A 23,103-nucleotide genomic window follows, 5' to 3' on the forward strand; every position below is an offset into this window, starting at 1 on the left:
TGCCCCCTCCTTACCTGAGAGTGGAATACCACACCTCTGGATGAGGTGCCATACTCTGTGGTGACTGGACCCCAGGGGCACCACATAAACAGTATGAACGAGTTTTGGCCTCATGTGTCCAGTCGCATTGTGTGGTCTCACCATAAAAGTAGAAACATAAATATTTAATTTCATTCTGCAGATTATTATACTAAATATTGGATTTTCTTAATTGCCAACAGGACCTACGAGGAAGCGTGATTAAAATTTGCAAATTTCTTGGAAAGGAGTTAGACGACGATGCAGTGGACTCTGTGGTGAAAAATGTTTCCTTTAAGAACATGAAACAGAACAATATGTCTAATTACAGTCTCATGCCATCTGGTCACTTGGACCAGGAGAAAAGCCCATTTTTTAGAAAAGGTAAAAACTGAGCACCATATTGAGAAAAAAAATGTATAGTCATGGTCATATCTTGCATTTATTCTGCACTAGTCACTTTCTGTCATGCCTTCTACTGGCAAGTCAGACTGAAGGTATGCACATACAGTGTTTTCATCTGGTGGATTCCACCTAAAACTTGCATGAAAAGCTAAATAAAGAGAAAACGAATTAACTTATGCGCAGCAATGTCAAAATGACTTGCTGTTCATAGACCCCATCGTTTGTAACTTCTTTTAATTGAAGCTTCAAAACCAATGAAGTGGCAAAAGGATAAGAAAAGTCCAATATTCCAGTGGTCTAAGCTTTTTTACCTTTTTCAGTTGGGTACGCTATATAACCTGCCTGAAAAGTAAACTTTAAAAGGACTTAACATATGCACTCCAATGTGAAAATGGTTTGCTGTTGAGGCTCCATTAACTGTTTTGGGCTTCCAAAGATGTCAAGAGGTTAAAAGAATTGACTTGTCCAAAATGGGCAAGCAAAAGATGTTGAGGAAAAACTGATGAAAAAAAGAGATGCAAAATAAGATTCTTCAGGTGAAAACACACCAGCATGTCCTGAAATGTCTTCCACCAGTAAAAATTTGTCTGGTTCGCAGACATTTAAAAGACATAGTGAGCACATACTCTAATGGTGCCCATATCCTGAGGCTATGTGCACATGTTGCGGATTGTATGTGTTTTTGCCCAGTTTTTTTTCGGTGAAAACACATGCACTTCACAACCCATTGAATTCAATGTGATTCCGCAATGCTGTGCTAAAGCTGCGTATTTTTCTGTGGCGGAATCGTATACACAGCATGGAAAAACACACAGCATGCTCATTCTTTGTGTAGAATCGCGGCGATTCCGCAAACATAGGAATGCATTGATCCGTTTACTTTCCGCATGGGGCTATGTCCACCATGCGCAAAGTAAGCGGATCATGTGCGGATGGTACCCAGGGTGGAGGAGAGGAGACTCTCCTTCAGGCCCTTAAAAAAGAATTAAAATTAAAAAATAGTTATATACTCACCTTCTGGCGACCCCCGGATCCAGCCCAGGCCTTAGCGATGCTCCCGGCAGCTCCCGTTCCCAGGGATGCATTGCGCAAATCACCTGGATGAAGCAAAGACAACAAAGGGGGCACCACGGTTAGTGGGACTCAACCCAGGCCTAAAGACACCAGAGAGAAAAATACCAAAAGAAAAAAGTAGGCCTTACAAAACGGGAGTCACCACTATATAAATACAAAGTCACAGCTTTATTGAACAAATATATAAACAAAAGGCAAAACACTTTAAAAACATTAAAACAAGGAGATATAACAAACTCCCATAATACCAAGAGCCCTGAATGAGGCAATGAACCCACACAAACCCAAACAGGGTAAAATGTACATGCCCATAAATACAAATGGCTTAAACCACAATGTAATGGCTACTAGTAACCAGCCCTGATGGTACCATGAACTGGCTTACATACAGAGGCATACTGAATGCCCAAACGTGTGATGACCCTCATGATGTAGTATTGCACCATAGTACCTGTAAATACAAGAGATATGCCACAAAGGCATGAACATGAAACCAATCATGCAAATAATAATACAGAGCAGGACTATAATAAATGGTGCTATACCCACCAAACAATAAAACTGTAGCCAAGGAAATGATCAGCGAGCCTCAAATGTGTGAATGGCCCATATGCACCAAAAATAGGCAAGCCCAGATGGGCATGTGTACCCTGTGGGAAAAAGTGCGGGCAACAGACACCCAACGCGTGTCGCCACACTACGGTGGCTTCATCAGGGGTAGTGCCTGTGAATCATGCCTCCAGCTTATATAAGAAATAAATGATAACCTACCATGAGCAGCTGTGTAGGCGGCAGGAGGCGCCGCATGGAGTGAGTGCAATGGCGATTGCACATGCCGGGCCCGGCGTGTATCCAATGCGCATGCGCCGGCATCTCAGAGCGGAAGTGTAAGCTCCGCTCCTAGTCGTCCTGGCAACATGTGCATAAGGTGAAGTGCGCTTGTGCATAAGAAGGAAAATTGTACCACAGAGAAAATGACTGCTCCAGCATGCAGCAATGTAAATGAGAAGACTAAAAAATGTATATATAGAACCTAGCAAAGGCGGGCACCAAAAATCTAAATACAATAGGCAGAGCATATAAGCAGCCCAACTGTAAGACCTATTTGTGGTAAACCCTAGAGGCACTTGGAACGCAACCATAAAGGAATGACATAATGTATACAGATACCTAAAGGCTATGGAGAAAAAAAAGTTATACATTCACCATTTTATGCATATAAGGCTGTTAGTTATAATGCACATGAATAAACATGAGAGAGCCCGCAAAGCATATATAAAGCAGTATGACACAATGTAACTAGTGCCCATGCTTGGCAAGGTGCCAAACGGTGCTTGAATACAGAAAATTACACAAACTGCACAAAAAGTACAGAATGTGACAAATACACACAAACTCGTGTTCAAGCACCCGAACAGATATACAGGGAAAAAAGGCAATAATGGCAATAAACACTAAAGGAAATCCACTGGCGAAAATGTCCACATGTCCCAGATGTACAGTTCATTGTTTATAAAAACCCGTGAACAACAAGTCTTCGTTAATGCCAAATGGGATTACACAATTCAGATCGAAGATCCACTTAGATTCCCGCTTTAGAAGCTCAAGGGTGACATTACCACCCCTCATGTTCATCCGTACTGCTTCAAGTCCCAAAATCTTCGTGCCAGCCCATTGTGAATTGTGTTCAACTAAATAGTGCGCAGCCACTGAAGTGAGGGTTTTCCCCTTCTCCTTGTCCTTTTTCGCTGTGGTGATATTGGAGAAATGTTGCTGTATACGTCTCCTAAGCTCCTGTGTGGTTTGACCCACATACACTTTGGGGCATGGGCATATCAACGCATAAACCAGGTTGCATGATTGGTTTCATGTTCATGCCTTTGTGGCATATCTCTTGTATTTACAGGTACTATGGTGCAATACTACATCATGAGGGTCATCACACGTTTGGGCATTCAGTATGCCTCTGTATGTAAGCCAGTTCATGGTACCATCAGGGCTGGTTACTAGTAGCCATTACATTGTGGTTTAAGCCATTTGTATTTATGGGCATGTACATTTTACCCTGTTTGGGTTTGTGTGGGTTCATTGCCTCATTCAGGGCTCTTGGTATTATGGGAGTTTGTTATATCTCCTTGTTTTAATGTTTTTAAAGTGTTTTGCCTTTTGTTTATATACAGTATTTGTTCAATAAAGCTGTGACTTTGTATTTATATAGTGGTGACTCCCGTTTTGTAAGGCCTACTTTTTTCTTTTGGTATTTTAATCACCTGGATGAAGTAGCAGTCTTGCATGATGCTACGTCATCTGGGGTCATTCACAAGGCATCGCTGGGAACGGGAGTTGCCGGGAGCATCGCGAGAATCAGGAAGGCTTCGGGGTCCGCCGGAAGGTGAGAATATCACTATTTTTTTATTATTTTTAACATTCTATCTTTTTACTATTGATGCTGCATAGCCAGCATCAATAGTAAAAAGTTGGTCACGCTTGTCAAACACTATGCTTGACAAGTGTGACCAACCTGTCAATCAGTTTTTAATACAGAAGGCCGATTAAATTGGTATAGTGATCAAACCATATTATTCAAAAAACAACTAATACCTAAAATTCCTTTATTAAAGAGTAAGTTAAAACCTATAGTAGACAAAACCACAAACCTACAACATATAAACAACAATACAATAAGTGGAATAAGGCTATTATCTCACTTAGCTTTCTTAATGCACCCTTTCCAACCGTGAGGGGATACACCACAACGGTGCCCACTTACCCCTACCCACGGCTTTGACTAAATACACTAGTCGGCCGAAAAATTAGGGTTAATGCTTAATGTGAGTAAGGTGTGCAATTATAGCCAAGTGTCAAAATATCAAAAAATACCTCAGGCTTCTTATTTTGCCTGTGATACGGGTTTATAAATAGCCTGAATATACCATATAATAGGACACCCTCAGTATTTGGAATAGGGGTATACAATTGTAGAGGTGTTGATATTCTAACCCTCACAGTCCCTATAAGCACTGTCCCTGCCTAGCATGCGGAGGTTGACACCCCTGAATAATCACGCAAATGGCGCCCCTGGTCTCGTCGACTCTCCCTCGAAATCCCTATCCACTCAAACTGGACCAAATGCCGATATAGGCAAGGGGATGGTGGGGTCTATGGGGAAAGAGGGGGAGGAGACATGTGAGGCAAGACTGGGACAGTTAGGGAAAACAACAAAGGTGAGTGCGGAGAGTAATTAATTAGATAGTGATAAAATGAAAATACGGTCAAACACCAAACAATAATACCAAAAGGAGGTACTAACTTTATGTAACATATGTACCCTACTTATAAATCTCCGGGTAATTGCTAATAGTTACACAATTTGTTATTTTAAATGCCCTCTAAGCGATGACTAAATGATAGCCTATGTGACAGATTATTGCACACAGATCATTGCACACATGCCCTTTCCAAATTGTGTATGCATATTGGTATCTACACTTTTCATAGCTCATAGGACAAATATAGTGTCACATAGTGTTGAGCGATACCGTCCGATACTTGAAAGTATCGGTATCGGAAAGTATCGGCCGATACCGGCAAAGTATCGGATCCAATCCGATACCGATACCCGATACCAATACAAGTCAATGGGACTCAAGTATCGGACGGTATTCCTGATGGTTCCCAGGGTCTGAAGGAGAGGAAACTCTCCTTCAGGCCCTGGGATCCATATAAATGTGTAAAAGAAAGAATTAAAATAAAAAATATCGCTATACTCACCTCTCCGACGCAGCCTGGACCTCAGCGAGGGAACCGGCAGCGTTGTTTGTTTAAAATTCGCGCTTTTACTTGGTTACGTGAAGTCCCGGCTTGTGATTGGTCAGGGCGGCCATGTTGCCGGGACGCGGACCAATCACAGCAAGCCGTGACGAAATTACGTCACGGCTTGCTGTGATTGGTTAATGGCGGCCATGTTGCCGGGACGCGGACCAATCACAGCAAGCCGTGACGTAATTTCGTCACGGCTTGCTGTGATTGGTCCGCGTCCCGGCAACATGGCGCCGTGACCAATCATAAGCCGGGACGTCACTGGAGGCTGGACACGCGCGCTTTTTAAAAAGCGCGCGTGTCCAGCCTCCCGTGACGTCACGGCTTGTGATTGGTTAATGGCGGCCATGTTGCCGGGACGCGGACCAATCACAAGCCGTGACGTCACGGGAGGCTGGACACGCGCGCTTTTTAAAAAGCGCGCGTGTCCAGCCTCCAGTGACGTCCCGGCTTATGATTGGTCACGGCGCCATGTTGCCGGGACGCGGACCAATCACAGCAAGCCGTGACGAAATTACGTCACGGCTTGCTGTGATTGGTCCGCGTCCCGGCAACATGGCCGCCATTAACCAATCACAAGCCGTGACGTCACGGGAGGCTGGACACGCGCGCTTTTTAAAATGGGCGCGTGTCCAGCCTCCCGTGACGTCCCGGCTTGTGATTGGTTGCGCCGCGATCAACCAATCACAAGCCGGGAGGCTGGACACGCGCGCATTTTAAAATTTTAAAATGGGCGCGTGTCCAGCCTCCCGTGACGTCCCGGCTTGTGATTGGTTGCGCCGCGATCAACCAATCACAAGCCGGGAGGCTGGACACGCGCGCATTTTAAAATTTTAAAATGCGCGCGTGTCCAGCCTCCCGGCTTGTGATTGGTTGACCGCGGCGCAACCAATCACAAGCCGGGACGTCACGGGAGGCTGGACACGCGCCCATTTTAAAATGCGCGCGTGTCCAGCCTCCCGTGACGTCACGGCTTGTGATTGGTTGCGTCTCCCATGTGACTGCGACGCAACCAATCACAACGCCGGAACGTAATTTTAAAATCCTGAAGGACCTGAAATTACGTCACGGCTTGCTGTGATTGGTTGCGTCCCGGTCACATGGGCGGCACGCAACCAATCACAAGCCGGGACTCACGTAAAGGAAAGAAAAGCGCAAATTTTAAACAAAGAACGCTGCCGCTTCCCTCGGTAAGGTGCAGGCTGCGTCGGAGAGGTGAGTATAGCAATATTTTTTATTTTAATTCTCTCTTTTACACATTTTTACATTAATGTTGTTTCGATACCGATACCCGATATCACAAAAATATCGGATCTCGGTATCGGAATTCCGATACTTGCAGTATCGGAATGCTCAACACTAGTGTCACAGAAAAGGGTACCAAACTTAAGAACTCTTGTTCATCGCAAGTTATTGCACAGTTTTTTCACATGTATCCTCCATAATATATTCAATTGTCAAGAAAAATGACATGTGGAATAGTGCTTGACCATCAACCATATTTCCTCTCATTGCACATTGCCCGTGCAGGTCCTACAAGCAGTGTGTTTTGATGGCCGTATGCTGTATCCCTGCACAACGGTCTTTCCATTAGCCTCCTGATGAACTGGTATTATGGCAGGGAAACGCGTTGAGGCATTAGATGATCGATTGGACACCAGATAAGTTATTTGGTTTATTTTGGGGCATAGTGTGGTATATTTTCATGCCGGGCAATGTGCAATGAGAGGAAATATGGTTGATGGTCAAGCACTATTCCACATGTCATTTTTCTTGACAATTGAATATATTATGGAGGATACATGTGAAAAAACTGTGCAATAACTTGCGATGAACAAGAGTTCTTAAGTTTGGTACCCTTTTCTGTGACACTATATTTGTCCTATGAGCTATGAAAAGTGTAGATACCAATATGCATACACAATTTGGAAAGGGCATGTGTGCAATGATCTGTGTGCAATAATCTGTCACATAGGCTATCATTTAGTCATCGCTTAGAGGGCATTTAAAATAACAAATTGTGTAACTATTAGCAATTACCCGGAGATTTATAAGTAGGGTACATATGTTACATAAAGTTAGTACCTCCTTTTGGTATTATTGTTTGGTGTTTGACCGTATTTTCATTTTATCACTATCTAATTAATTACTCTCCGCACTCACCTTTGTTGTTTTCCCTAACTGTCCCAGTCTTGCCTCACATGTCTCCTCCCCCTCTTTCCCCATAGACCCCACCATCCCCTTGCCTATATCGGCATTTGGTCCAGTTTGAGTGGATAGGGATTTTGAGGGAGAGTCGACGAGACCAGGGGCGCCATTTGCGTGATTATTCAGGGGTGTCAACCTCCGCATGCTAGGCAGGGACAGTGCTTATAGGGACTGTGAGGGTTAGAATATCAACACCTCTACAATTGTATACCCCTATTCCAAATACTGAGGGTGTCCTATTATATGGTATATTCAGGCTATTTATAAACCCGTATCACAGGCAAAATAAGAAGCCTGAGGTATTTTTTGATATTTTGACACTTGGCTATAATTGCACACCTTACTCACATTAAGCATTAACCCTAATTTTTCGGCCGACTAGTGTATTTAGTCAAAGCCGTGGGTAGGGGTAAGTGGGCACCGTTGTGGTGTATCCCCTCACGGTTGGAAAGGGTGCATTAAGAAAGCTAAGTGAGATAATAGCCTTATTCCACTTATTGTATTGTTGTTTATATGTTGTAGGTTTGTGGTTTTGTCTACTATAGGTTTTAACTTACCCTGTCAATCAGTTTTCCAAGCGATGCTAGAGATCACTTGAAAAATGCTAGCATTCTGCAAGTTAATTATGCTTGCAAAACACTAGTGTTTAGCGGGAATATGCATGCCAATTCCGCATGCATATTTCCAGCAGCAGGGAGTTGTGGAATTGCCGCGGCAATTCCGCAACGTGTGCACATAGCCTAAAAGTCACAAATAAACATAAGACTAGCGGTGACTAAACCGGCCAATATCAAAAGGTTCTGCTTACAGTACAATATGTATAGGTGCCTCTGACTGATGATTGTTGGGGGAGATAAGAATCTGGCATGTCCAATTTCATATTGTAGATCTTTTTATTCTCTAACAGATAAGTCACTACCGGAAATGTTTGTAGCAGCTCTCTCAAAGAAAACAGAAAAGCACTCCACAAAGTGGGGAAGGGATAATATGAGATAAGCCAGCTGCCAACTGAACTATCTGACAGTATGTCTTTGGAATGTGGGAGGAAACCCATGCAAACACAGGGAGAATATGCAAACTCCTTGCATATGTTGTCCTTGGTGGTATTTGAACCCAGGACCCCAGTACTGCAGTGCTAACCACTAAGCCACCGTGCTGCCCATTTGGGGGCTTTAGCCAAACACTAATTCAGGTGACATATAGCCCCATTCAGATGGCTGTATATTCAGTCTTTGTGTTTTCTATGTGTGAAACAAACACACTGACCCTATAATCATCTATTGTAAAGTCTAATGAATAAAATATTAATACATTTATACAGAGGCGTAGCAAGGGTTTTGGCTCAGGGTGGGAAAAAGTTTGGAGTGGGCCCCTAACCAGATAACCTTGATTATAACTGGTTGACGCACCTTAATAGTGGATATAGGAGAACATTAGCAGATGACCGCGCAGTTGTTGAAAATAATCTCTATATAAAGACCAACATGGATGTTACTGCCATATGGTCAGTGGTACATACCAGTCCTACGGAACAAATAAGAGATCACAGCACAGTTATATATGGTGACTTACCACTGACCTTCTTTCTGATGAAATCGTTCACTTTACCCGTCTTTTCCATCTGGAACAGACCAACATGACAACTTCTCCAGCCAGGACTCAGCTGCAGAGAATACAACAGACACTTTTTATGTCTCATATTTTCAGCACTGTCCCCATCTGTCCCCAACCTGCACAACCTCCTCATTCTGTTGGTACCCCAATGCTGCTGCTGTATGTGACCCCATTACTGTACTTGCTGTATGGATCTCTGTGCCTTCTAAATTCTAAAGCAATCCTCTAGAACAGTGTTCCCCAACTCCGGTCCTCAAGAGCCACCAACAGGTCTTGTTTTCAGGATTTCCTTAGTATTGCACAGGTGATAATTGCATCACCTGGACAGGCAAGCATTCAATCACCTGTGCAATACTAAGGAAATCCTGAAAACATGACCTATTGGTGGCTCTTGAGGACCGGAGTTGGGGGACATTGCTCTAGAATATAGTAATGCCAGGTGCAAAACAGAAAACAGTGGCCACGTTTTGTCCCCTAGAAAGTAAAAGTGCCTTGTGTGCCCCTTTGACAGTTACAGTAACCTGAGTTCCCCTATAACAATAAGTGCCCACTTTACATTTAATAATGTCCCAAGTCTCCCCCATTCAGCTCCCCTATACTCAGTAAGACGCTCTTTTATACACAGTATAAAGCCCCCTCACTGTATATATACTGACACTGTTAGTATCTCCAAAACTGTCTGATGGCTCCAACCCTGCAATAGCCCCGACACTGTAATCTCCACACTGTATGATGACCCCTTAGATAGCCTCCATATAGTATAAAGCACCATATAGTCCTCAATATAGTATAATACACTCCCCATAGGCCTCCATCTATATATATAATTGTCTAAGGGTTTTTCCGTCTGTCTGTCTGTCTTTCTGTCTGTCTTTCTGTCTGTCCTGGAAATCCCGCGTCTGATTGGTCGAGGCCGCCAGGCCTCGACCAATCAGCGACGGGCACAGCATGGCGACGATGATGTCATAAAGGTTGCCTCGACCAATCAGCGACGAGCACAGTTTGCCGCCAGGCCTCGACCAATCAGCGACGGGCACACTATCGACGTAGATGTCACAATGGTTGCCATGGCGATGATGATGTCATAAAGGTTGCCTCGACCAATCAGCGACGGGCACAGTCTGCCGCCAGGCCTCGACCAATCAGCGACGGGCACACTATCGACGTAGATGTCACAATGGTTGCCATGGCGATGATGATGTCATAAAGGTTGCCTCGACCAATCAGCGACGAGCACAGTTTGCCGCCAGGCCTCGACCAATCAGCGACGGGCACACTATCGACGTAGATGTCACAATGGTTGCCATGGCGATGATGTCATAAAGGTTGCCTCGACCAATCAGCGACGGGCACAGTCTGCCACGAATTCTGGAATCATCATTGTCCATATACTACGGGGACATGCATATTCTAGAATACCCGATGCATTAGAATCGGGCCACAGTCTAGTATAGTATAATGTACTCCCCATAGGCTTCTATAGTATAATACACTCCCCATAGGCAGACTCTATATTGTATAAAGCATTCCCTATAGACCGACTCTATATTGTATAATGCATTCCCCATAGGCAGATTCTATATTGTATAAGACACTCCCCATAGGCCTCCATATAGTATAATGCACTCCTCGTAGGCCTGTATAGTACAATGCACTCCCCATAGGCAGACTCTATATAGTATAATACATTCTCCATAGGCAGACTCTATATAGTATAATGCACTCCCCATAGGCCTCCATATAGTATAATGGACTCCACATAGGCAGACTCTATATTGTATAATTCACTCCCCATAGGCAGACTCTATAGTATAATACACTCCCTATAGGCCTTCACATAGTATAATATACTCCTCATAGGCCCTCACATAGTATAAAGTACGCTACATAGGCCTCCATATAGTATAATGCACCAGATAGTCCTCAATATAGTATAATGCACTTCTCATAGGTAGACTCTATATATTATAATGAACTCCCCATAGGTAGACTGTAATATAATGCATATAATTCTTTTTACCCTTATCCAATTTTGTATGGACTATGCCACATTCTCCACAGTTTTTATTTCTTTATATTTCCTATGTATTTGGTTTTGGGAATTTTACTATTTTAGGGGTTACTATGTGCATATAACAGATATTTTAAATATAAATGTAAATATTTTGTCACCACTTGTGATTTACAGGAATAGTCGGAGATTGGAAAAATAATTTTACTGTGGCTCAAAATGAATATTTCGACAAGATCTACAAGGCAGAAATGGAAGACTTCAGTGTGAAGTTTCCTTGGGATACAAACGTACCGCAATAACGAGGCTTTGCCAGCTGACCAAATGTTCTCAGTGCAGTAAATTTACCAGTCTTTGATGATTATTGGTAACAAATTAACACTTTATATGCAAGATCACATAAAGCTTTATGAATAAGATTAATGATCTATTAAAGGATATTGATGTTTTCTAAATGTTCTTCCTGTACTAAGTTCATTTCAATATTATAAATAAATGTATTGCATTTGAGTGGAATCCATGTTTCTATATCGGTATATAACACAACTTCACAGGTAACAGGTTGGTTCCTGCAGCTGATGGCTAGTTATGGCTGACCTTATATATCTCTTATTTGTTAGCCAGGTTCTTGATGGCAGGCCATCTGTTTATAGATGATCGACCATACTAGACATTTCCCATAGACACATGGGGTTCTGTTTTAGAAAAAAATATGCAGTGTAATTTTATTTTAGACCAGTGCTTCAAACTGTAAGATATTGGCCAATAATTGGTGACTGGCGACAGGGATTGCTATTTTCAAAGAAGTGAACATATGCTTCAGTATTTTCTATGAATAAATCTAGAAGTTGGAAACGGAGCGCACAATAGGATGATACCCTATGGAGGGAGAGTAGGAGACGACTTTTTACACTTACCTGGTGGTGTGGTGACTGGCACAACTCCTAGGTATGAAGAAAGATAGGTGCTGCTGCCCTGTGGCTGGTGGATGAATCCTCCAGGAGATATTAGATCCAGTTGGAGTAACACATGGGTGGACTGCCCTGCGCTGAGTAAATCAATTCTTCACAAATGATGATGAGAATAAGGTTTTTTATTCACAATGTGTTTCAATGGCGTACTGGCATCTTTTAGTAAGTAGAAAAACAAATGTGCAAAACATGACAGCAAATTTTTTTTATAGGCCCCAAATGAATGCCAATTACATAGGGAACAGCCACAGGAACACTTAATCCAATAGGGAAATTGTGAAGGGGAGAGAGGTTCAAATGTCAATTGCAAATTGACTAAAGTTATAGAGAATACAAAAGAAACCATACTTATTGATGATATGATGTGAATGGAGGACAACGAGTTGAGGAAAAATAATTGGAATGTTGAAGAAATAGGATAAGAACCCAGGATGGGTCTGTAAATAGGAGCTAGAAAGAGAAAATTTAATGGAGGAGCCACCTAAACAGATGATGAAAAGGTGATACAGAAAAGAGAACTAAACATATAAATGATAAAATATGAATAGATGAAAAAGGACAAAGTGTAGAAAAGAAAGTAGTTAACCCCTTCACCCCGAAGCCTGTTTTCACCTAAGTGACACGGCCAATTTTTACAATTCTGACCATTGTCACTTTATGAGGTCATAACTCTGAAACGCTTCAACGGATCCTGCTGATTCTGACACTGTTTTCTCATGACATATTGTACTTCATGATAGTGGCAAAATTTCTTTGATATTACTTGCGATTATTTGTGAAAAAAACAGAAATTTGGTGAAAATGTGGAAAATTTTGAAATTTTCAAACTTTGAATTTTTATACCCTTGCATTAGAGACTCATATCGCACAAATTAGGTAATAAATAACATTTCCCACATGTCTACTTTACATCAGCAAAATTTTGGAACCAAATTTTTTTGTTAGGGAGTTATAAGGGTTAAAAGTTAAACAGCGATTTCTCATTTTTGCAACAACCTTTACAAAACCATTTTTTTTTAGTGACCACATCACATTTGAAGTCACTTTGAGGGGCTTATAAGATTTAAAATACCCAAAAGTGACACCATTCTGAAAACTACACCCCTTGAGGTACTCAAAACCACATTCAAGAAGTTTATTAACCCTTCAGGTGCTTCACAGGAATTAACGGAATGTGGAAGGAAAAAATTAAGTTAACTTTTTTTTCCACATAATAGTTACATAGTTATTAAGGTTGAAGGAAGACTTTAAGTCCATCTAGTTCAACCCATAGCCTAGCATGCCCTAACATGTTGATCCATTAGCAATAATTTTTTCATCTTCACAAGTATAAAAGGAGAAAATGGACCACGAAAGTTGTTGTGCAATTTCTCCTGAATACACCAATACCCCATATGTGGGGGAAAACCACTGTTTGGGCGCATGGCAGGGCTCGGAAGGAAAGGAGCGCCATTTGACTTTTTGAAACCAAAATTGGCTGGAATTGAGATCGGACACCATGTCGCGTTTGGAGAGCCCCTGATGTACCTAAACAGTGGAAAACCGCCACAAGTGACCCCATTTTGGAAACTAGACCCTTCAAGGAACTTATCTAGCTATGTTGTGAGCACTTTGAACCCCCAGGTGCTTCACAGAAGTTTAGAACATAGAGGCGTGAAAATAAAAAAAATCACATTTTTTCCCCAAAAATGATCTTTTAGCAACAATTTCTTTATCTTCACAAGTGTAAAAGGAGAAAATGGAACACTATAGTTGTTGTGAAATTTCTCCTGAATACACTGATACCCCACATGTGGGGGAAAACTACTGTTTGGGCGCACGGCAGGGCTCGGAAGGGAAGGAGCGCCACTTGACTTTTTGAAACCAAAATTGGCTGGAATTGAGATCGGACACCATGTCGCGTTTGGAGAGCCCCTGATGTACCTAAACAGTGGAAAACCGCCACAAGTGACCCCATTTTGGAAACTAGACCCTTCAAGGAACTTATCTAGCTATGTGATGAGCACCGTGAACCTCCAAGTGCCTCACCAAAAATTATAACAATGAGTCATGAAAAAAAAAAAAAAAAAAAAACACAATTTTTCCACAAAAATGATCTTTTAGCTACGATTTTTTTATTTTCCCAAAGGTTATAGGACAAAATAGACAGAAAAAGATGTTGTGCAATTTTTCATGAGTATGCCGATACCCCATATGTGGGGAAAAACCACTGTTTGGGCACACGTCGGGGCTCGGAATAGAATCAGTGACGTTTTGGATTGCAGACTTTGATGGAATGGTCTGCGGGCGTCATGTTGTGTTTGCAGAGCCCCTAATGTGCCTCAACAGTGGAAATCTCACACAAGTGACCACATTTTGAAAACTGGACCTCCCAAGGAATTTATTTAGATATGTGGTGAGCACCGTAAACCTCCAAGTGCCTCACCAAAAATTATAACAATGAGTCCTGAAAAAAAAACAACACAATTTTTCCACAAAAATCCTCCACAAGTGACCCCATTTTGGAAACTACACCCCTGAAGGAATATATCTAGAGGCATAGTTTTATAGTATTGATTATAATTCTTTTGCTTTTACTGGTGTATGAATTTATAATGTGGTGTTATGTGTAAGATGTGCTTGGTACATCAGATAATAAAAGTGTGTTGTGTCAAACAGGGTATAAACTAATTTTATTAATTTGTGGATGTGTGGTATGCTTTGAAGCAATCCTTAATGCAAAGGCCAGATTTCTCAGGGCAGGTTTCACAGTGGTAAGTTGTGTCCTTTCGGATTCCCCTCTTGGAACATACTCTGCACCGTTTTTGTGATCGTCCTGTCCTCGCTGTTTGGGGAACCTGTCCTGGGAAATGTTGACCTGGGACAATACGGGCACTATCAGATTCAGAAGTACGGGGACCCTCACTTCCCTGTGTGCCAAACATTAGGGCCTTGATGACTGCCTCCTGAAACTGAAGGAAGGTCCCCACCGTATTGCCTGTAGATCGGAACAGCACAAAAGCATTGTACAGTGCCATCTGTACAATGTGCACGGCCAATTTTTTGTATCATACGTAAGCTTTTCGCATGGCACTGTATGGTTGGAGGACCTGATCTGAGAGATCCACACCCCCCATGTACCGATTGTAATCCAGGATACAATCTGGCTTTGGGACTTGTGTTGTGCTCCCACGAACAGTGACAAGGGTGCTGTTGTCATGGTGTATGGTGGTCAGGATAAGGATTAATTTGGGTGTCCTTACCCTCGTAGACCCTAAATCTGTGGGTGTACCCTGAGGTACTCTCGCACAGTTTGTACAGCTTTATTCCGTACCTAGACCTCTTACTGGGCAGGTACTGTCGGAATTTTAGCCTCCCTTTGAAATGAACCAGAGATTCATCAATAGCAATGTCCCTCTGGGGTGTGTACGCCTCAGCAAATTTTCTGCTGAAGTGTTCAATCACTGGCCGAATTTTATATAGACGATCAAAGTTTGGATCGTCTCGGGGAGGACACTGCGCATTATCACTGAAATGCAAACATTTTTGGATCCCTTCAAATCGTGTCCTTTTCATGGCCATGCGGAATACCGGTGTACTGTAGAGAATCAGTACTCCAGTATTGCCGAAGCTCTGGCTTTTTGATTATGCCCATATGCAGCACAATTCCCCAAAATGTCATCATCTCTGCTGCATTTATGGGGGTCCATCTGGCGTGTGATGACGTGGGATTTTGGGTGAAAAATTGATGGGCATAAAGGTTCGTCTGGGCCACCATAAAATTTATTATTTCATCACTGAAAAAGAATTTGAAGAAGTCAATTTCAGTGAGGCCAGTCGTGTCAAACTGGATTCCTGAGCTGCTGCTGAAAATTTTCAGGGGGTGCAATCCATACGGGATCGATTGCTGCAGGAGTTGCCTGGGTCCTTCGGCGCCTTGGGAGGGGGAGGAGGAGGGGGAGGAGGAGGAGGAATAGAGGAGGAGGAGGAATAGAGGAATGTGGGATCTTCCTCACTGGCTGTATCCGTGTCGGACGCAAGGATGGCGTAAGCCTCCTCTGGTGAATAGCGCCTTGTTGACGAATGGGCCATTTTTTTTCCCAAACCCTGGGGATGTGTGTGTAAGTGGTGCTTTTACACGTGTAATGTGTGGGGCTTTTGTATAGGGTAGTCTTTATTATAACCAATCAGAGAGAAAAAACAAGTAGTGAGAAAAAATGAAGAAACAAGAAAAAAACATGAAAAGAAAAATCAGATGTAAAAAAATAAGTTTGTATAAAAAAAAGTATAAATTTACCGTACGCAACTAAATCTTTTTTTTGCAAAAGAAGAGCGAACGCCACTAACAGTGTGACGTACGCTCCCCTAATGAACGCGCTAAAAATTAGATGACGCAACTAATTATTCTTTTTACAAAAGAAAAGGGAACGCCACTAACAGTGAGAACGTACGCTCCCCTAATGAACGCGCTAAAAATTAGATGACGCAACTAATTATTCTTTTTACAAAAGAAAAGGGAACGCCACTAACAGTGTGACGTACGCTCCCCTAATGCACTAGAGATTATCCGGCGATAGCAGATTTTTTTTATGCAAAAAAGACGCTACCTCCCTACCTATAAAACTACTCTGTACAATTTTTTTTTTCTAAAAAATGATCGGTTGTCACTAGGGTTGAGCGAAACGGGTCGATCATTTTCAAAAGTCGCCGACTTTTGGCTAAGTCGGCGTCTCATGAAACCCGATCCGACCCCTGTGCTTGTCGGCCATGCGGTACGCGACTTTCGCGCCAAAGTCGCGTTTCAATGACGCGAAAAGCGCCATTTCTCAGCCAATGAAGGTGAACGCAGAGTGTGGGCAGCGTGATGACATAGATCCTGGTCCCCACCATCTTAGAGAAGGGCATTGCAGTGATTGGCTTGCTGTCTGCGGCGTCACAGGGGCTATAAAGGGGCGTTCCCGCCGACCGCCATCTTACTGCTGCTGATCTGAGCTTAGGGACAGGTTGCTGCCGCTTCATCAGAAGCAGGGAGAGCGTTAGGCAGGGTCCACTAACCACCAAACCGCTTGTGCTGCAGCGATTTCCACTGTCCAACACCACCTTCGGTGTGCAGGGACTGTGGAAGCTATTTTTTTTTTTTTTTCCCCTCAGCGCTGTAGCTCATTGGGCTGCCCTAGAAGGCTCCGTGATAGCTGTATTGCTGTGTGTACGCCACTGTGGAAACCAACTGCTTTTTTCAAAGCACATATCCTCTTGTTCCTTCCTTTCTGCACAGCTATCTTTTCTGTTTTTCCACACTTTTTATTTAATTTGTGCATCAGTCCACTCCTATTGCTGCCTGCCATACCTGGCTTACATTACTGCAGGGAGATAGTAATTGTAGGACAGTTTTTTTTTTTGTTTTTGTTTTTTTTTTTTGTGGGAGATTAAGATTGGCATTTCTGCTACAGTGCCATCCCTGTGTGTGCCATCTCTCACTGAGTGGGCCATAGAAAGCCTATTTATTTTTTCCGTGATTTGTGTTCTAAAATCTACCTCAACACAAAAACAGTACATCAATCAGTGGGAGAAAAATATTGGCCTCAGTCAGGGCTTGTGTGCCACTGCTGTGTGTGCTATCTCTCATTCAGTGGGCTATAGCAAGCCTATTTTTTTTTTTTTTTTTTTTAATATTATTTGGTTTCTAATTCTCCCTGAAAAAAAAAAAAAAAACCTAAAAAAACAGTGGGAGAATAATATTGCCCTTTCAGCTTGTGTGCCAGTCTTGACTCCTGGGTGTGCCACCTCTCTCCCTCTCATTCAGTGGGCCATAGAAAGCCTATTTATTTTTTTTTTTAAATATTATTGGGTTTCTAAAGTCTCCCTGAAAAAACAAAAAATACATAAAAAAACAGTGGGAGAGTAATATTGCCCTTTCAGCTTGTGTGCCAGTCTTGACTCCTGGGTGTGCCACCTCTCTCCCTTTCATTCAGTGGGCCATAGAAAGCCTATTTATTTTTTCCGTGATTTGTGTTCTAAAATCTACCTCAACACAAAAACACTACATCAATCAGTGGGAGAAAAATATTGGCCTCAGTCAGGGCTTGTGTGCCACTGCTGTGTGTGCTATCTCTCATTCAGTGGGCTATAGCAAGCCTATTTTTTTTTTTTTTTTTTTTTTTAATATTATTTGGTTTCTAAAGTCTCCCTGAAAAAAAAAAAAAAACATAAAAAAACAGTGGGAGAGTAATATTGCCCTTTCAGCTTGTGTGCCAGTCTTGACTCCTGGGTGTGCCACCTCTCTCCCTTTCATTCAGTGGGCCATAGAAAGCCTATTTATTTTTTGGTTTTTTTAATATTATTTGGTTTCTAAAGTCTCCCTGAAAATAAAAAAAAAAAATACATAAAAAAACAGTGGGAGAGTAATATTGCCATTTCAGCTTGTGTGCCAGTCTTGACTCCTGGGTGTGCCACCTCTCTCCCTCTCATTCAGTGGGCCATAGAAAGCCTTGTTTTTTTGTTTTTTTTTTAATATTATTTGGTTTCTAAAGTCTCCCTGAAAATAAAAAAAAAAAACATAAAAAAACAGTGGGAGAGTAATATTGCCATTTCAGCTTGTGTGCCAGTCTTGACTCCTGGGTGTGCCACCTCTCTCTCTAATTGTGGGCCATAGAAAGCCTATTTATTTTTTGGTTTTTTTAATATTATTTGGTTTCTAAAGTCTCCCTGAAAATAAAAAAAAAAAATACATAAAAAAACAGTGGGAGAGTAATATTGCCCTTTCAGCTTGTGTGCCAGTCTTGACTCCTGGGTGTGCCACCTCTCTCCCTTTCATTCAGTGGGCCATAGAAAGCCTATTTATTTTTTGGTTTTTTTAATATTATTTGGTTTCTAAAGTCTCCCTGAAAATAAAAAAAAAAAATACATAAAAAAACAGTGGGAGAGTAATATTGCCATTTCAGCTTGTGTGCCAGTCTTGACTCCTGGGTGTGCCACCTCTCTCCCTCTCATTCAGTGGGCCATAGAAAGCCTTGTTTTTTTGTTTTTTTTTTAATATTATTTGGTTTCTAAAGTCTCCCTGAAAATAAAAAAAAAAAACATAAAAAAACAGTGGGAGAGTAATATTGCCATTTCAGCTTGTGTGCCAGTCTTGACTCCTGGGTGTGCCACCTCTCTCTCTAATTGTGGGCCATAGAAAGCCTATTTATTTTTTGGTTTTTTTAATATTATTTGGTTTCTAAAGTCTCCCTGAAAATAAAAAAAAAAAATACATAAAAAAACAGTGGGAGAGTAATATTGCCCTTTCAGCTTGTGTGCCAGTCTTGACTCCTGGGTGTGCCACCTCTCTCCCTTTCATTCAGTGGGCCATAGAAAGCCTATTTATTTTTTGGTTTTTTTAATATTATTTGGTTTCTAAAGTCTCCCTGAAAATAAAAAAAAAAAATACATAAAAAAACAGTGGGAGAGTAATATTGCCCTTTCAGCTTGTGTGCCAGTCTTGACTCCTGGGTGTGCCACCTCTCTCCCTTTCATTCAGTGGGCCATAGAAAGCCTATTTATTTTTTGGTTTTTTTAATATTATTTGGTTTCTAAAGTCTCCCTGAAAATAAAAAAAAAAAATACATAAAAAAACAGTGGGAGAGTAATATTGCCATTTCAGCTTGTGTGCCAGTCTTGACTCCTGGGTGTGCCACCTCTCTCCCTCTCATTCAGTGGGCCATAGAAAGCCTTGTTTTTTTGTTTTTTTTTTAATATTATTTGGTTTCTAAAGTCTCCCTGAAAATAAAAAAAAAAAACATAAAAAAACAGTGGGAGAGTAATATTGCCATTTCAGCTTGTGTGCCAGTCTTGACTCCTGGGTGTGCCACCTCTCTCTCTAATTGTGGGCCATAGAAAGCCTATTTATTTTTTGGTTTTTTTAATATTATTTGGTTTCTAAAGTCTCCCTGAAAATAAAAAAAAAAAATACATAAAAAAACAGTGGGAGAGTAATATTGCCCTTTCAGCTTGTGTGCCAGTCTTGACTCCTGGGTGTGCCACCTCTCTCCCTTTCATTCAGTGGGCCATAGAAAGCCTATTTATTTTTTGGTTTTTTTAATATTATTTGGTTTCTAAAGTCTCCCTGAAAATAAAAAAAAAAAATACATAAAAAAACAGTGGGAGAGTAATATTGCCATTTCAGCTTGTGTGCCAGTCTTGACTCCTGGGTGTGCCACCTCTGTCCCTCTCATTCAGTGGGCCATAGAAAGCCTTGTTTTTTTTTTTTTTTTTAAATATTATTTGGTTTCTAAAGTCTCCCTGAAAATAAAAAAAAAATACATAAAAAAACAGTGGGAGAGTAATATTGCCATTTCAGCTTGTGTGCCAGTCTTGACTCCTGGGTGTGCCACCTCTCTCTCTAATTGTGGGCCATAGAAAGCCTTTTTATTTTTTTCCTTCATTTGTGTTTTAAAATCAACCTCAACACAAAAACACTACATCAATCAGTGGGAGAAAAATATTGGCCTCAGTCAGGGCTTGTGTGCCACTCCTGTGCGTGCCATCTCTCATTCAGTGGGCCATAGAAAGCCTTGTTTTTTTGTTTTTTTTTTAAATATTATTTGGTTTCTAAAGTCTCACAGAGAAAAAAAAAAAAATAAATTAGGTGGGAGATTAATATTGACATTAGTGCTTGAGTGACAGTCCTGCGTGTGTGTCATCTCTGTGATTTGGTGTCACAGAAAACAGAGTGTGTAACATTGTGCCTGATTTTCCTTGTGGTCTCACCAACCTGTTAAGGGATATTGAAATCATACTGAAGTTATAGCTCACCGTGTAAGTTGTTTGACAGCAACAAATAAAGTTAGTTTGGTTACGATTTTTAAACAATGAGGAAGTCTGGTGCAAGAGGTCGTCGTGGGCGTTCATTGTCAGCTGGTAATGATGGTAGTGGTAGTGGAGCATCAGGTGGTCGTGGGGATAAAAATATTCCACCTAAGTCTGGAGCTGTGGAGCCAGTTTCGTCGTCAGGCTACACAAGGCCTCGAACGCTCTCTTTTCTGGGAGTAGGAAAACCGCTTTTAAAGGCTGAGCAGCAACAGCAAGTTTTGGCTTACATTGCAGACTCAGCCTCTAGCTCTTTTGCCTCCTCTTCCGAAACTGGTAAATGTAAAAGCAGCGCGTCGCTTGTGGATGTTCACGGTCAGGGACAAGTCGCTTCCTTGTCCTCCTCAGCAAAAACTACAACAAGAGAGAAGGATGCAGCAGGCGACACAACGGGTCACTCCATGGAGCTCTTTACACATACCGTCCCTGGCTTAGAAAGTGAAACATTTAACAGGCCATGCCCATTACAAGTAGATTCTGACATGGAGTGCACTGATGCACAGCCACAGCCAGAGTACTATGCTGCTCCTTTGACTCAGACCACCACATTGCCCTCTCAGGGTACAGATCCACAATCAGACCCTGATGAGACTATGTTGCCCCGCCACGAACGCTATACCACCGACCGACACAGTGACACAGACGAAGTTGCACACGAGCTCGAAGAGGAGGTAATAGATGACCCAGTTATTGACCCCGATTGGCAGCCATTGGGGGAACAGGGTGCAGGCGGCAGTAGTTCAGAAGCGGAGGTGGAGGAGGGGCCGCAGCAGGCATCAACATCGCAACAGGTTCCATCTGCCGGGCCCGTATCTGGCCCAAAACGCGTGTCAAAGCCAAAACCTGTTGGAGGACAGCGTGGCCATCCGGTTAAAGCTCAGTCTGCAATCCCTGAAAAGGGATCCGAGTCTAGGAAGAGTGCAGTCTGGCATTTTTTTAAACAACATCCAACTGATCAGCGCAAAGTCATCTGTCAAAAATGTTCAACTAGCTTAAGCAGAGGTCAGAATCTGAAAAGTCTAAATACTAGTTGCATGCATAGACACTTAACCACCATGCATTTTCAAGCCTGGACTAACTACCAAACGTCCCTTAAGGTTGTAGCACCCTCGGCCAATGAAGCTAGTCAGCAACGCAACATCCCTTCCGTCACTGTAAGGCCACCATTTTCCGCACCACCGGCAGTATCTGTGCAGGTTTCTTTGCCAGCCAAAAGCAGTCAGGGTCAGGGAATCACCAGTTTAGTAGGAGGAAATATTGCATCTAGGGCACCGGCGGAAACAATACCGTCTCCAACCGTCTCTCAGTCTGCCATGTACACCGGCACACCCGAAAGTTCCACGATCTCCTGCTCTCCAGTCCAGCTCACCCTACATGAGACTCTGGTTAGAAAAAGGAAGTACTTATCCTCGCATCCGCGTACACAGGGTTTTAACGCCCACATAGCTAGACTAATCTCGTTAGAGATGATGCCCTACCGTTTAGTTGAAAGCGAAGCTTTTAAAGCCCTGATGGAGTACGCTGAACCACGATACGAGCTACCTAGTCGACACTTTTTTTCCAGAAAAGCCATCCCAGCCCTGCACCAGCATGTTAAACAGCGCATCGTCCATGCACTTAGGCAATCTGTGAGTACAAAGGTGCACCTGACTACAGATGCATGGACCAGTAGGCATGGCCAGGGACGTTATGTGTCCATCACGGCACACTGGGTGAATGTGGTGGATGCAGGGTCCACAGGCGACATCAATTTAGGGACAGTTGTGCCTAGCCCACGGTCTAGGAAACAGTTGGCTGTAGGCGTTCGCACCCCCTCCTCCTCCTCCTCGTCCTCCTGCAGAAGCTACAGCTCTTCCACAGAACGCAGTCGGCCAACCACTCCATCGGCAGATGACACTGTTGCACACCAGTTGTCCCATTATGGGCCAGCTACTGCCAAGCGTCAGCAGGCTGTATTGGCTATGAAGTGTTTGGGCGACAACAGACACACCGCGGAAGTTCTGTCCGAGTTCTTGCAACAAGAAACGCAGTCGTGGCTGGGCACAGTAGATCTTGAGGCAGGCAAGGTAGTGAGTGATAACGGAAGGAATTTCATGGCTGCCATCTCCCTTTCCCAACTGAAACACATTCCTTGCCTGGCTCACACCTTAAACCTGGTGG

General features: G+C 42.6%; 1 protein-coding gene across 1 annotated transcript in view; it reads left to right on the forward strand.

The window, feature by feature from the left end:
• The window catches only part of LOC143770144 (sulfotransferase 2B1-like), a 448,155-nt gene extending 436,492 nt beyond the window's left edge, over positions 1–11,663 (forward strand). The window contains exons 6-7 of the mRNA XM_077259474.1: positions 222–402; positions 11,327–11,663. Coding sequence (XP_077115589.1) covers positions 222–402; positions 11,327–11,451 — 306 coding nt within the window. The 3' untranslated portion in view covers positions 11,452–11,663. The remainder of the gene's footprint in view (positions 1–221; positions 403–11,326) is intronic.
• Positions 11,664–23,103: the final 11,440 nt, after the last annotated feature.

This window comes from Ranitomeya variabilis, chromosome 4 (genome assembly GCF_051348905.1).
Source record: "Ranitomeya variabilis isolate aRanVar5 chromosome 4, aRanVar5.hap1, whole genome shotgun sequence".
NCBI lineage: Eukaryota > Metazoa > Chordata > Amphibia > Anura > Dendrobatidae > Ranitomeya > Ranitomeya variabilis.